This window comes from Paramisgurnus dabryanus, chromosome 1 (assembly GCF_030506205.2).
Source record: "Paramisgurnus dabryanus chromosome 1, PD_genome_1.1, whole genome shotgun sequence".
NCBI classification, from domain to species: Eukaryota; Metazoa; Chordata; class Actinopteri; order Cypriniformes; family Cobitidae; genus Paramisgurnus; species Paramisgurnus dabryanus.
Genome location: NC_133337.1, coordinates 56,475,668 through 56,489,306, shown reverse-complemented (window position 1 = coordinate 56,489,306; position 13,639 = coordinate 56,475,668). Strand labels below are relative to the sequence as shown.

The 13,639-nt window shown below is 38.4% G+C and overlaps 1 protein-coding gene across 1 annotated transcript in view; it reads right to left on the bottom strand.

Annotated features, from left to right (window-relative positions):
- Positions 1-13,639, bottom strand: part of snx29 (sorting nexin 29) — a 145,430-nt gene that overhangs the window by 110,414 nt on the left and 21,377 nt on the right. The window contains exons 12-14 of the mRNA XM_065242487.1: positions 11,007-11,070; positions 8,429-8,557; positions 998-1,083 (exon numbers count right to left, since the gene is read on the bottom strand). Of these exons, the coding sequence (XP_065098559.1) occupies positions 998-1,083; positions 8,429-8,557; positions 11,007-11,070 (279 nt within the window). The remainder of the gene's footprint in view (positions 1-997; positions 1,084-8,428; positions 8,558-11,006; positions 11,071-13,639) is intronic.

Genomic DNA, 13,639 nt, shown 5'->3' with positions numbered 1-13,639 from the left:
TATAAAAAGATACAATTTTATTTTAAACAATTATTTTTTAAATAGATGACATAGACTGAAAATTGAGGGAAAAGCAGCCAATAAGAGCCCGATGAAATATGAACTCCTACAATATTCTTTAAAAATTCATCCTAAGGTGAAACATCAAGAAGCTTTTTGATAAAATGACACGAGTACGGTTTTGCAATTTCTAGGCAAGGGGAGACTGCACTTCAGATGATAAAATATGACAGAGTTTTGATTTATTTTGGATGCTTTTAGTTGCAACATAATTCCCAGAGTTACACTTGTGTTGTGCTATGGTTTGGATGAGTTTATTATTTTTCTTTAATGTGGAAAAAAATAAAGAATGAAAAACTTTTGCCCGGTAGTGTATAGTGTTTTGTTTAGATTTTTTTATTTAAAATTATTTATTTACTAATTAAGTAATTATTTATTACTTATTTTATGATTTAATTGTATTTTTTTCCATCAACTCACAAACTCACATATATTAACTCACAGTTTGGGAAACCCTACTCTAGGGGTTGCAAATATCTGCTAAAAGCACCGCTTCAACTACACTTCTTGCACAAATATAATTAACAATCAGAAAAAAAATAAGGTATTGTAATCTGTCTTTGATAAGGTGGTTTTATCTGCACACCTTTTGAACAGAAAAGTATGCTACAGTATGGTAAAAACTAGGGATTTTGATGGATTAAAAATGTTTATGCATTTATAAGATGATATGCAGATTAATTCAAATCATTTGCCATTAATTTATAATAATAGAACGTCAAGTTAAAGCACTAGTATCTAATCATCGAAAAATCTTTTAATAAAAGTCACATATGGATCAAAGAGTGTGACTAAGTAGTTGTCATTATGTTAGTAAATTAACGTGTTAAATTGTCAGCCCTATAATAATGTATTTCATAGATAATCACTAAACTTTCCCACTCAAAGATTAGAGGTTTAAATTCAAGAAATTAGCACATTTATTAATATGTCTTACCATCATTGCCCTGGCTGCCTTCTCTTTTCAGCATTTGGACAGCGCCAACATACTTCTTCAGCTGGACCTTCAGAACCTCATTCTCCCTGCAAAACCAACCCAAAATATAGATATATATTTATAAAGTAAAACAATAAATATAAACAAAGATTGAACTGAGATCTGATAAAAATGTGCACTAGTAAACAAATCTTTTAGTTTATTGTAAATAAAGCAAAATGAATCATGAAAGTACAGAAACATTTAGGAGGCCAATAGACGAATCTAACTCTGACATACAAAGTCCATTTGAACGTGCAGAATGCGCAGGCTACCCACGGTGAGCCTTCCATGAAAAGCCCCCCACTGAATTGAATTCCAGGAGCTGATTTTCATTGCAGGTTTAATAAGCCTGTTCAAGGCAATGGGACTGTGTGCGTACGTGCGCTTTCAGGGCTGGTTACTGCTGGTTTGGGAAAAATCAATCTGAATCAATCCTGGTCGTGTTTCTGTGAAAAACATTCATTCCTACTCCTCCAGGATGCCTTTTGTAATCGCACGTCACCGTCCATTTTATACCCCTCAATAAACGAAGACCGAAGAGGGTCAGAAAGGCGTCTGTCAGACTCTCAGAGGAGTGGATTCGCGGAGAGCTGTGTGCCGGTTAGTGGCGATTTAATTAAAGTTAACAAGTGACAGCTTCGCTGTGGGGAGGATTCTCGAGTCAGGTGTGTCACATTGATCTTTTCCACTGTCCCTGCAGAGCGAGCCACGGTATTCACACATACTAGTATATTTATATGAGATATGTACCATACAGCGCAAGAAGGGATTGCTGCCTGTTGATGCCCTGATGGTCATGGTGGTCAACTTAATGACTGCCACCTTGGACAAATAATGTCATTCACTCTTAAATCTAAAAAGGACAGGTGTACGCTAGAATTGATGTGTGTGCGTGTTTAAATCATATTTCTATAGAACATCGATATTAACATATTGTTCACAAAACACAGGTCAATAATCTCTAAAAATGGGTTGTAACAAGTAATGTAGCTTGAAGGTGAAGTGTGTAATGTATATACTGAAAAACCTTTTATTCCAATTTAACATAAGTGAGGTAATTCATTCATACATTGATTTTCCTAACTATAAATAATAAATGCTAAATCAATGCTGCCTCTAAAATAACCATGTTGTTTAAAGACAGGCAGTAAATAATAGAAAAGCATGTTTAAACACCTTTATCTATAGAAATTAGCAGCACATAAATGACACAGTTCACTTTCACTTGTACAATATTTTGTGATGTGCAATATGGGATTTGAGTACATATTGAAGCTTTGGTTTAACAGTGTACTTTGCCTTCAGGTTGGCACATCAGGCAGGCTATTTATGTCTAAACACACTCAAAAACAAGCCATACACCTATCCAGCATATGCAAAAAGATATCTTTTCAAAAATGCTCTCACTCAATAGATTCCTTAAATGTGAATCCATTAGGGAAATTGGATCATAGACACAGTATAAACAAAATATGCTAGAAAAAAAACAGAAGCAAAACAACCTCCTTGTGTCCTTCATAAGATGATGAGATGTGACGACAGTATCTGCCTAACAGATACAGAAGAGTTCACAGAGCGCCTGTGTATAAAGAGCACATTATACCGATCACAGGCATGTTAAGTCTGACATGTGGACATGACCGGGGAAAATGGGGTGAGATTTTTTTGCCATACTTGTGCAAATGCGTGTTATTTCAAAGGAATGAATTTTAATGAATTACGATGAAATGCCGCCACATCCAAAAGCCAGAGGGCGCTTTCGTGCAGAAACGCCATTTGTGCCACAGAAGAAGAACCATTACAAATGCTATAGAGGGTATGCACGTGACGTCACCTTTGGCAAAAATGACTACGGTTACGCCCCCTGAGTGGCAAAAAACAGAGCGGCAGCATTTGTGTATAGTGTGAAATCAGCGAAAACACGGGGAAAACGCGTCTAAATTGGAAAAAGCTGATGTGCGATAGACTGTACTAACAGATTTAACAAGAATTCTGAGCTATCGTTTTACATACTGCCAAGAAACACTGAAAGGGGAAGTAAATGGATCGTCCATGCCAACATCTACTGCCAAAAGTTGCTAGGGTCAAAGTACAACAAAATTTAATTTTTGCTGATAATTGTCAGTTATATTTTGCGGCCGCCACTAGAACAGCCATTTTGTTGAATGTTTTGCAACTCAAAGGAGAAGTAAATCAGTAGCAGTAGCTGTCAAGTAAAATTTTGGGATAAAAAAATCCTATAAAAATACATGAAATACACATAAATGAATACTCTTATTCTGTGTAATTGCAAAGTTTTGTCAGTAAGCCTTCATTAAAAAAACTCCATTATGATGAGTTCTACAAAGGTGGGATGGTTTAATAGTGTTAGGCAAGACAAACATGTATGTCAGAAAAAGCAATGTCTGCATACCCTCTATTACAGGATATGTCTAGAGGCGCTGTTCTTCAAAATGTTTCAGGTATATTAATAATAAAAAATTATATTTTTAATCATTGTGTTGACGAGTTTTGCTTTTTTAAATGCACATTATAAACTACTCAAACTTTTAGTGATTTTAGATTGATAAGGACTTCCTACTGATCACAGAGCCGTAGTACATTACAGCCCTGATAGATACTGTTGTAATACCTGACAAACAGGCAAAACAACTTCCTCCACAATTGTGCTGGATCACAAGTCTGTTTCGTAGTTTCTATGCAAGTGTTTGGGCATCACTTATTATTATGCTTCTTTACAAATAATACATTTGCATCTCTGATCTGACAAGCACACACATGCTGCACTGTTAGGACTGCCTCACAAACCATAGCGTCAGTTTTAAGCTTAGCGCAAAAGCCCTAGCTCGTGATTACCCACAGGCAGCTTGTTTATAACTGGCCGGGTGTCTCCCATGACATAAAACAAGGACCTGTTTGCAAACAGGGAACCAGGTTCGAGTCCTGATCCCATTTCATCTCTTTTTATCTAATGCTACAAGCAGGCCATAAACATTATTTATATAAATAAAATAGAATTGGTGACTGACAGGCAGAGCCGGCGCCAGACCATAACTAACAGGGGGGCACTTGGCTTCCAACGGGGGGGCACGCAATAGCAACAATAACTTGCAAAAAAAGACATTAAAACAGCAAATACAGTGCAAGCACACACTCATACAACTGGTTCAGACTGTCAGCTCATTATAAGTATAAAGTGCAAAAGACCACAAACTATGCGCAAAACTATTGAACTTCGACCGCGGCGTGAGCGCAAGCTGAGCTCCGCTGCGCTCGCGCTTTGCTCGACGCAACAACAAACCGGCCTCGCGCGGCGCAAGCCATTAAAATTAATGGGTTTCATAGCGCAGCGCACACCGCGTCCTAGCTTTAAAAAAGCCGCTTTACCATAATCACGTCGTAATGCTGTTAACGGTCTATAGCCACACTTCACATTTAAGCTTACGTAATTTAAAACAACGCTAACTTACCTTTAAAATAGCTGAAGACGGCGTGTACGAACATTAAACTTCCTTAAAACAGTGTCCTGTAGATTTGTAAATTCCACCTCGACCGCTAATCTCTGAGTTTGAGCCAGTCTGTGTTTGCATGAAGATGAAGCAGGCGGTGCTGGTTCGTTCTAAATGTTCTAATATCCATATTTTACACAATCCATAAAATGCCGCGAAAAAACACGTTGCTAGTATCAAGTCACAAATATGCTGTAAAAAGACGTAAGACGGGTGAGACGCGGAAATACATCCAATCAGAGAAACTGGTCTATTTTAATTAAAGAAAACATATATCAACTATATTTTCCTCATTTGATTACATTACAAGTCATGAAACATTCAATGTTTAATTTATTTTAATTATTCTTGATATATATTAACTTAAATTAATAAAAAACTTTTTAGGGGGGGCACAACAACCTGTTTGGGGGGGCACAGCCCGCGAATGCCCCCCCTTAACACCGGCCCTGCTGACAGGCATAATTCAGCTGTTTTCTGCAAACTCCATGTGGGACTGGACACAAATATGCATGACACATGACACAAGCGTCCGACAAGATGAGCTGTCTAGACGCTCCAACCAAAACTCATTTCCATCTCCCTAAGGCTACAGGTAAATAAAAATGTAAAACACAACACTTTATCGAAGGACAAGCATTAGGTAGGTGCCATAACTACCTCAAGTACTACAGAACATAAACAGCAAACAGCATCTCTGGATGACTTATAGACTAAATGCTCAATGGCTCGCAGCACCTGACCTTGTGACTTTAAAATGAGGCCATGTCGGTGTCAACGAGATGGCCTCTCGTTTGTTCTTAAACGGGCTGTTAAAGAACAAACGGAGGGTAGCACCATCCAGACATGTTGCAGATGTCAACAGCACGATAGTGAGTGTGGTTTTCTCCCCCATAATCCTCGCTTTGACACAGCATCTTCTTGACAAGCCTGCCTCCTGCTCTCAGCTGCTGTCCTCCTACTGAGCTAAATTAATTTGTTCATTCAATCCTCACATTATCCCCCTGAGGAACCACTAAATTAAAGCTGATGAAATGCTCACAAAGCAAAATGCCTCCCCCAATAATCCAGCAACACATCAGGAAGACAAAACCACTGGCACAGTTTGGCAGCTTTGGTGACCTCAGTAGAGTAGCCTGTTGGTCAGATGGCCTACAGTGGAGATTCTCAACCGGACCCAGATTTTGGATTGGATTTGCATTGAGTTGCGACCCAGCGTGGAACCAAGATTGTTTATTGTATCAAACAAAAAAAATTTAAAGGGCACCTATGGTCTGAATCACAATTTTACATTTCCTTTAGTGTGCAAGTGTGTTAGTACATGTAAACGATATGCAAAAGGTACAAATCCCAAAGTAAACGATTACGCGAGTTATCGCTTCCAATGTAAATCTCTTTTTTTGGACTACAACAAACACACGGATTGTAGGCAACAGTTTAATTCCTGTTGACGTGAACACACGGTTCCTCCCACTTCTGAAATACAGCCTGTATGTTAATTCCGATCAACATTGCATTGTGAGCGAATCTTTCAAACATGTTAAGGAGCGTCACATTTCCAGCTGACGTCTGAGGTAATCAGGCCAATCACAACATACAGATTAGCTGGCCAATCAGAGACACAGTGCTTTTCAGATCAATGAGCTTTGTACAAAATCAGAGCGTTTGAGGAAGGCAGGGATATCTGGAGCTACAAAAATGTATGGTATGCGGAAAATTAAGTGCTTTTGAACCATAAACCATGTGAATACATTGTATTATACTAAATACACAAAATAACGTTGTTTTTTAGCAATGAAATAGGTGCCCTTTAATATTAGCATAAACTGCCAACATGTAAAAGTGCCAATATGGAAAATTATTAACATGACATGGCTGAATAGTAAAATAGAATAAAAATAAATAATTGCGTTATCAGTGCAAAAGATCATGGGTTCAAACCCAAAGAACACACATACCAATAAAAATGTATACCTTGTTTGCACTGTAAGTCGCTTTGGATGAAAGCGTCTGCCAGATGCATTGATGTAAATGTAATGTAAACAGATCTTGGCAGCCAATAATTCACCATTAAAGTCGACATAAACCATGTTTATCCAGGCTGAAAGCAGATCCATGTTCAGTAGTCTGCTTGTTTTTTTAGTTTGCAAATTTTTGAGTATTCTACCAACAATTTACAAGCTTAAACAAACCTGCAACCCATTTCAAAGAATTAGCTGAAAACCACTCCCCCACACTATAAACTGTCCCTTCACACATTTCTGCTGATCTGCTTGGGTGTCAAAGTATGGCAGAGCTTCATACTGACAGGAATTTAAGAAATTTGGCCTCTTGCTATACAAATCCCCCACTTCTTAAAGACTGCCAACTGAGGCAGGGGGAATCAATAGAGCTTAGACCATGTGCACGCCTCACAGGTGCTGCCACCCAGCACACAGCCATACGGAAAATATCCAAACCTTATTTTTAGTCTCTATTGACTAAGGCAGATTAGAATCGAGTTAGACAAAATGGCTAGACCATCAAACTTTCAGGACTCTTTGTAAAAAAAAACTTTGTACATTAACAATGTGGCGATACACTAATGTTACCACAAAACCAGTCATAAGGGTACATTTTTTAAAACACATCATCGTAAAGTTTGAAAGATACACTTTACAGGTTTGTTAGGACACGACAATATTATGAAAATTGACTTTAAAGTTGTTCAAATGAAGTTCTTAGCAACTGCATCCACAAAAATGAAGGTTTGATATATTTATGGAAGGAAATTGACAAAATATCTTAATGGAACATGATCTTTACTTGATATCCTAATAATTTTTGGCATAAAAGAAAAATCCATAATTTTTACCCATACAGTGCAATTGCTACAAAATATACCCGTTCAACGTAAAACTTTTTGGTTTTGCAGTCCAGGGTCACATATGGTGCCACTTCCAGCGGTGCTCAATGTGCAAAATGTTATTTTATATTCTTCGTACTTTAAGATAATTATTACATAAAACACTTGACGGTTGATGAAGATTTTACAGTCGATGAGTGCAAGCACATCAGGGTTTCCCGCAGCACATTTCAGTTCAGACGGCCCGCCTAAGCTTGGAAACCCTACCGCCTTAACTAGGTCATCCAAAAAAAAATTACTTTGCTGCACAAAAGGCCGTCAAGTGCATCTTGGAGAATAGCGCGTACACGCTTCACACCGCGAGCGGGGCGCGCACCACACGGTGAGAAATGAGAAAGACGTGACCCGGACCGTCACTGTCTGGAGGATAACTAGCCAGTTGATAAAACATCTCGGGAGTTGCGCAGACGCGCTTAAAGGAGTAGTCCACTTTAAAAATGGGGTCCATTGACTTTTCATAGTAGGAATAAAAAATACTATGGTAAGTCAATGGGCCCCATCTTTAAAGTGGACTACTCCTTTAACATCGCGAGCGTGCACACGCGCCACACAGCTGAATTGAGATAAAGACATGTTCTATCATGTCTGGAGGATAGCCAGTTGATAAAATACATGTCCGTGAGAACTGTAAGTGGACTTGTAACAACTGTAAGTGCCCTCGGCACCGCCCACCTGCCCAACCCTACCACCTTAACTAACACATTTTCTGCGGGAAACCCTGCACATAACCTTATGTCATAATGTTGTCATTTTGGACAAAAGTAAAGCTTAGAAATTAACAAAGGAACACAACAGTAACTGTCCTCTTTTTCTGAACAGTTCCCATGGACAAAACCAACATCTTACGGTCCATAGGCAGTGTAAAAATACTATACATAAATCTGCTGTGCAGTATGTAGTATGCAGACCACTGTTCCTTCCAGTCAAGTGTTCTGCCTGATTTTGAAAAGGCTTCAAGTATCATTGTGACTTTACCTCATGAGAGCCTGGACTTTGGCTGCATGTCTCTCCTCTAGTTCAGCCAGTCTCTTCTTCAAGCTGTCCACCTCCTGTCTGAGCCCTGCAGAGTGCTCCATCTCCCCATCCAGAAGACCACGCAGAGACCTGTGCCAAACACACACACACACAGAGCTGACCCCATTTTCATTAGCTTTCTTTAATGACTGCTAGTGCACATCATAACCACTCAACAGAACATTATTGGCTATGCAAATTACACTTTCATGAAAAGGGGAAACCTATTATGCTTCTAAAATTTGGGACATTTTAAAATCCTGATGTGTGGGATTTTCTTCCAGTAAATACTAAAAAACATTACAATTATGTAGACCAACATATCAAATAAAAAATAAGAATTTTAAAATGCCAGAATTGGTTATAGGGTTGATATAAGATAGGTAATAGGGCAAATGTAAGATTTTACTTAGTTGGGTGCTACCTATATGGGACCTAATGCTACTTTATACAGAGTAATTGGTGATATATATACGTTATATAGCACCATAAATATAGGAAAATGCTTATTTGATATTAATGTTTGATTTTTTTGTTAGATGGGGTCACAGGGTAAAATGGTTGACCTTGTTGAATGCATTCAACATTGAAACATCCAAACTGAAAAAACAGAGGTCATTTTCTTGTCTTCACCACATTACTGTATAAACTCTCAGAAAAAATGGTCATAAAATTGTCCCAAGCTGACACTGGGGTGGTACCCTTTCAAAAAGTACATCTCTGCACATAAAGAGTTTATATTAGAACCTTAAATACCTTAAAGGTATTGGAATTAAATGTATACATACCTGTAGCTAAATGGGACATTTTTAAAGGCTACTGCCCTAGTGACAGCTTGGGACCATTTTTGCACTTTTTTTCTGCTAGTTCAGAATGGGTCCAAATAGTTTACTTCTGTGAAGTAAATTTTACTTTTTTTTAATCATGAAGCACAATTTGGGAAACAGACAAATATTAGGACTGTAAAACTATTAATCATGATTAATCGCAAAAAAAACCGTTTGTTTTTGCATATATTTGCAAAATTATATATCTAAAATATTTCTTGAATATATACACTCACCTAAAGGATTATTAGGAACACCTGTTCAATTTCTCATTAATGCAATTATCTAATCAACCAATCACATGGCAGGTGCTTCAATGCATTTAGGGGTGTGTTCCTGGTCAAGACAATCTTATGAACTCCAAACTGGATGTCAGAATGGGAAAGAAAGGTGATTTAAGCAATTTTAAGGGTAGCATGGTTGTTGGTGCCAGACGGGCCGGTCTGAGTTTTTCACAATCTGCTCAGTTATTGGGATTTTCACACACAACCATTTCTAGGGTTTACAAAGAATGGTGTGATAAGGGAGAATCATCCAGTATGCGGCAGTCCTGTGGGCAAAAATGCCTTGTTGATGCTAGAGGTCAGAGGAGAATGGGCCGACTGATTCAAGATGATAGAAGAGCAACTTTGACTGAAATAACCACTCGTTACAACCGAAGTATGCAGCAAAGCATTTGTGAAGCCACAACATGCACAACCTTGAGGCAGATGGGCTACAACAGCAGAAGACCCCACCTGGTACCACTCATCACCACTACAAATAGGAAAAAGAGGCTACAATTTGCACAAGCTCACCAAAATTGGACAGTTGAAGACTAAAAAGTCTCAATTTCTGTTGAGACATTCAGATGGTAGAGTCAGAATTTGGCGTAAACAGAATGAGAACATGGATCCATCATGCCTTGTTACCACTGTGCAGGCTGGGGGTGGTGGTGTAATGGTGTGGGGGATGTTTTCTTGGCACACTTTAGGCCCCTCAGTGCCATTTGGGCATCGTATAAATGCCACGGCCTACCTGAGCATTGTTTCTGACCATTTCCATCCCTTTATGGCCACCATGTACCCATCCTCTGATGGCTACTTCCAGCAAAATAATGCACCATGTCAAAAAGCTCAAATCATTTCAAATTGGTTTCTTGAACATGACAATGAGTTCACTGTACTAAAATGGCCCCCACAGTCACAGATCTCAACCCAATAGAGCATCTTGGACCTGGGATGTGGTGGAACGGGAGCTTCGTGCCCTGGATGTGCATCCCACAAATCTCCATCAACTGCAAGATGGTATCCTATCAATATGGGCCAAAATTTCTAAAGAATGCTTTCGGCACGTAGAATTAAGGCAGTTCTGAAGGTGAAAGGGGGTCAAACACAGTATTAGTATGGTGTTCCTAATAATCCTTTAGGTGAGTGTACATGATTGTTTTATATACATAATATTTAAACACAGTACACACAAAAAATATGCAAACATTGATTTTGTATGGGATTTATCATGATTATTCATTTGACAGCCCAACTAAATATTACATTTGTGGTCTTTAAAACCAAACCAACACAAAACAATTTAACTACAGTAAAGACAAGGAAACAGACATTTGATGTTAAGAAACTAGCTACTGATCATGCCAGAATAATTATATGGAGATAAAAGAATAGCTATAATATCAGACAGGTCTCAAAGCAAACTAATAAAAAAGATATTCTTACGTGTTTTGCTCTGTGAGCTCATCTTTCCTATTCATCATGGCCACAATGGCTTGCCGTAGTTCAGCTGGGCAGAAAAATCAATGTTACAAAATGTGAAAACCTGCTCAAATTGAACAAAAGCTTTTGTCCTCACCTGACCCAAAAAGGGTGATTTCTGAACAATAAAACACAAATCTCAGTAGGATTTCGTGTCCAATAAAGATCCAATGTCATTCTTTCAACAAGGGTTACCGTTTTATACTGCTGACATTTTTATTTGTGTTGCACCACCGAACTAATAAAAAGAACTATGTGAGCCTTAAAATACCAGAACGTTACTTTTGATTTTGCCTCAAAAAGACGTGAATTTATTCATCAGAATGTAACATATAGCTTTTGTTACAATATTATCAAAGCACTTCAAAACACAATAACTAAAAAACTGCAGTGTCTGAAACTGTCTAAAACCAGACTTTCATGGCAAGCAGAGAGCTTTGCATTGTACTCCCAAAGCTGGATAACCTGGCTCTGGATAACCTAGATAACCCCAACAACATGCTTGCAAAAGACAAAGCCTCAACTTTCCTATCAGCCCATTATCATTTAATGAATCTCACAGGAACCTAAGGCTGGCTCTGCTCCATCTATATAAACCTGGCCTGGGCTGATTTCGCATTTCACGAGCTTAAAGCACCCCTGTTATAAGAAAGCCTCAGATGTCCCTGTTACTTCTTTGAAGACTGATATGGTTTGATTGCTGTCTGTCTCTCTCTCTCTCTCTCTCTCTCTCTCTCTCTCTCTCTCTCTCTCTCTCTCTCTCTCTCTCTCTCTCTCTCTCTCTCTCGGAGCAAAGTTTCATAGACCGCTGGTGATCAATTTGGCAGCCATAGGCGTAATCATAAAACGTTCAATGAATGTATGTGCAACGTCCCTTTCAAAAACTAATTTGAAAAAGTGTTTACAGATATAACAAAGAGCGGGAGGGTTTTATGGAGGCATTTTTCTGTGCGCTTACACACAGATGTGTATGCTGAAGAGAGACCTAGATGAGAAGTCAGAGAAGCAGACAAACATGTTTCCCTCCCTGAGTCCTTGATCTGGAGGTAAAGAAATTCATCAGGGTGAGATGGTCCGAGTAGGTTTGTAATTATCAGAGGAAGCAGGCAAAAAACAACTACAAGAGGTGAAGCTTTGACTTTCCTTCAAGCATGAAGGTTCAGAGACAGCAGCATGAGACATTTGCCATTAGTTTACATTTATCCTTGACTTTAAATGTAACAGGTCTGTGACTGATTTACAAACTCATTACAGTTTCCAGATCAGTTTGTCTAAATGCTTCCCTCGTATGTTGGTTGATAAACAGGAAGTCACGTCTCTAACTCACGCCAGGGGTTGAATCAACACTGCTGTGTCGGCATGTTTAAACAATCGGTATGTTTTACACTTCTCTGGGAAAATCATCCTATGAATTATTAAATGTTGCATAAGCAGCTTAAAAATGGAAGTATTTTATCATTTAAAAAATAAATTACATTACCATTAACTAAAAGGTTAACCATGTACTCATGCCCTAAATATCATGAAATGGTCATAAATTTGATGATCTACAGTGGTGTGAAAACGTGTTGGCCCTGCTTCTTGTTTTTGTTTTTTTTAAAGGTTTATCACACTTTTAGTTTCAGGTCATGAATCAAATTAAAATATTAATCAAACACAACACAAGTAAACACAACATGAAGTTTTAAATTAATATTTTAAATATTAAGGGAAAACTAAATCTAAACCTACATGGCCCTGTGTGAAAAAAAGTTGCTTTTGGGAATATAATCTGTGACCTGATGAAACAAAAGTTGAACTTTTTGGAAGGTGTGTGTCCCATTATGGCTAGCGTAAAAGTAACACAGCATTTTAGAAAAAGCACATCGTACCAACAGTAAAATATGGTGGTGGTAGTGTGATGGTCTGGGGCTGTTTTGCTGCTTTAGGACCTTAAAGACTTGCTGTGATAAATGATACCATGAATTCTGTTGTCTACCAAAAAAATCCTGAAGGACAATGTCTGGCCATCTGTTCGTGACATCAAGTTGAAGTGAACTTGGGTTCTGCAGTAGGAAAATGATCCAAAACACACCAGCAAGTCCGCGCCTGAATGGCTGAAGACTTTTGGAGTGGCCTAATCAAAAGTCCTGACCTCAATCCAAGGTCCTTGAGATGCTGTGGCATGACCTTAAAAAGGCAGTTCATGCTGAAAACCTACAATGAGGCTGAATTACAACAATTCTGCAAAGATGAGTGGTGCAAAATTCCTCCTCAGCAATGTAACAGACTCATTGCAAGTTAACAAAAACACTTTATTAGCAGTTGTTGCTGCTAAGTATAGACCAACCAGTTATTATGTTTAGGAGGCAAGCACTTTTTCACACAGGGCCATGTGGGTTTGTATTTTGTTTTCCTTTCATAATAAAAACCTTCATTTAAAAACTCACGCAAATGCAGCAAACATGTTGGTAAAAGCATTTTAAAGAAAAAAAAAACGCTTAGGTTACTCACGTAACCCCGGTTCCCTGAAATAACGGGAACGAAGCATTGCGTCAGTTAGCTGACGCTATGGGGGAAACTCCTGTTTACTCCGTGACTGAAGCCTATTGGTTAAC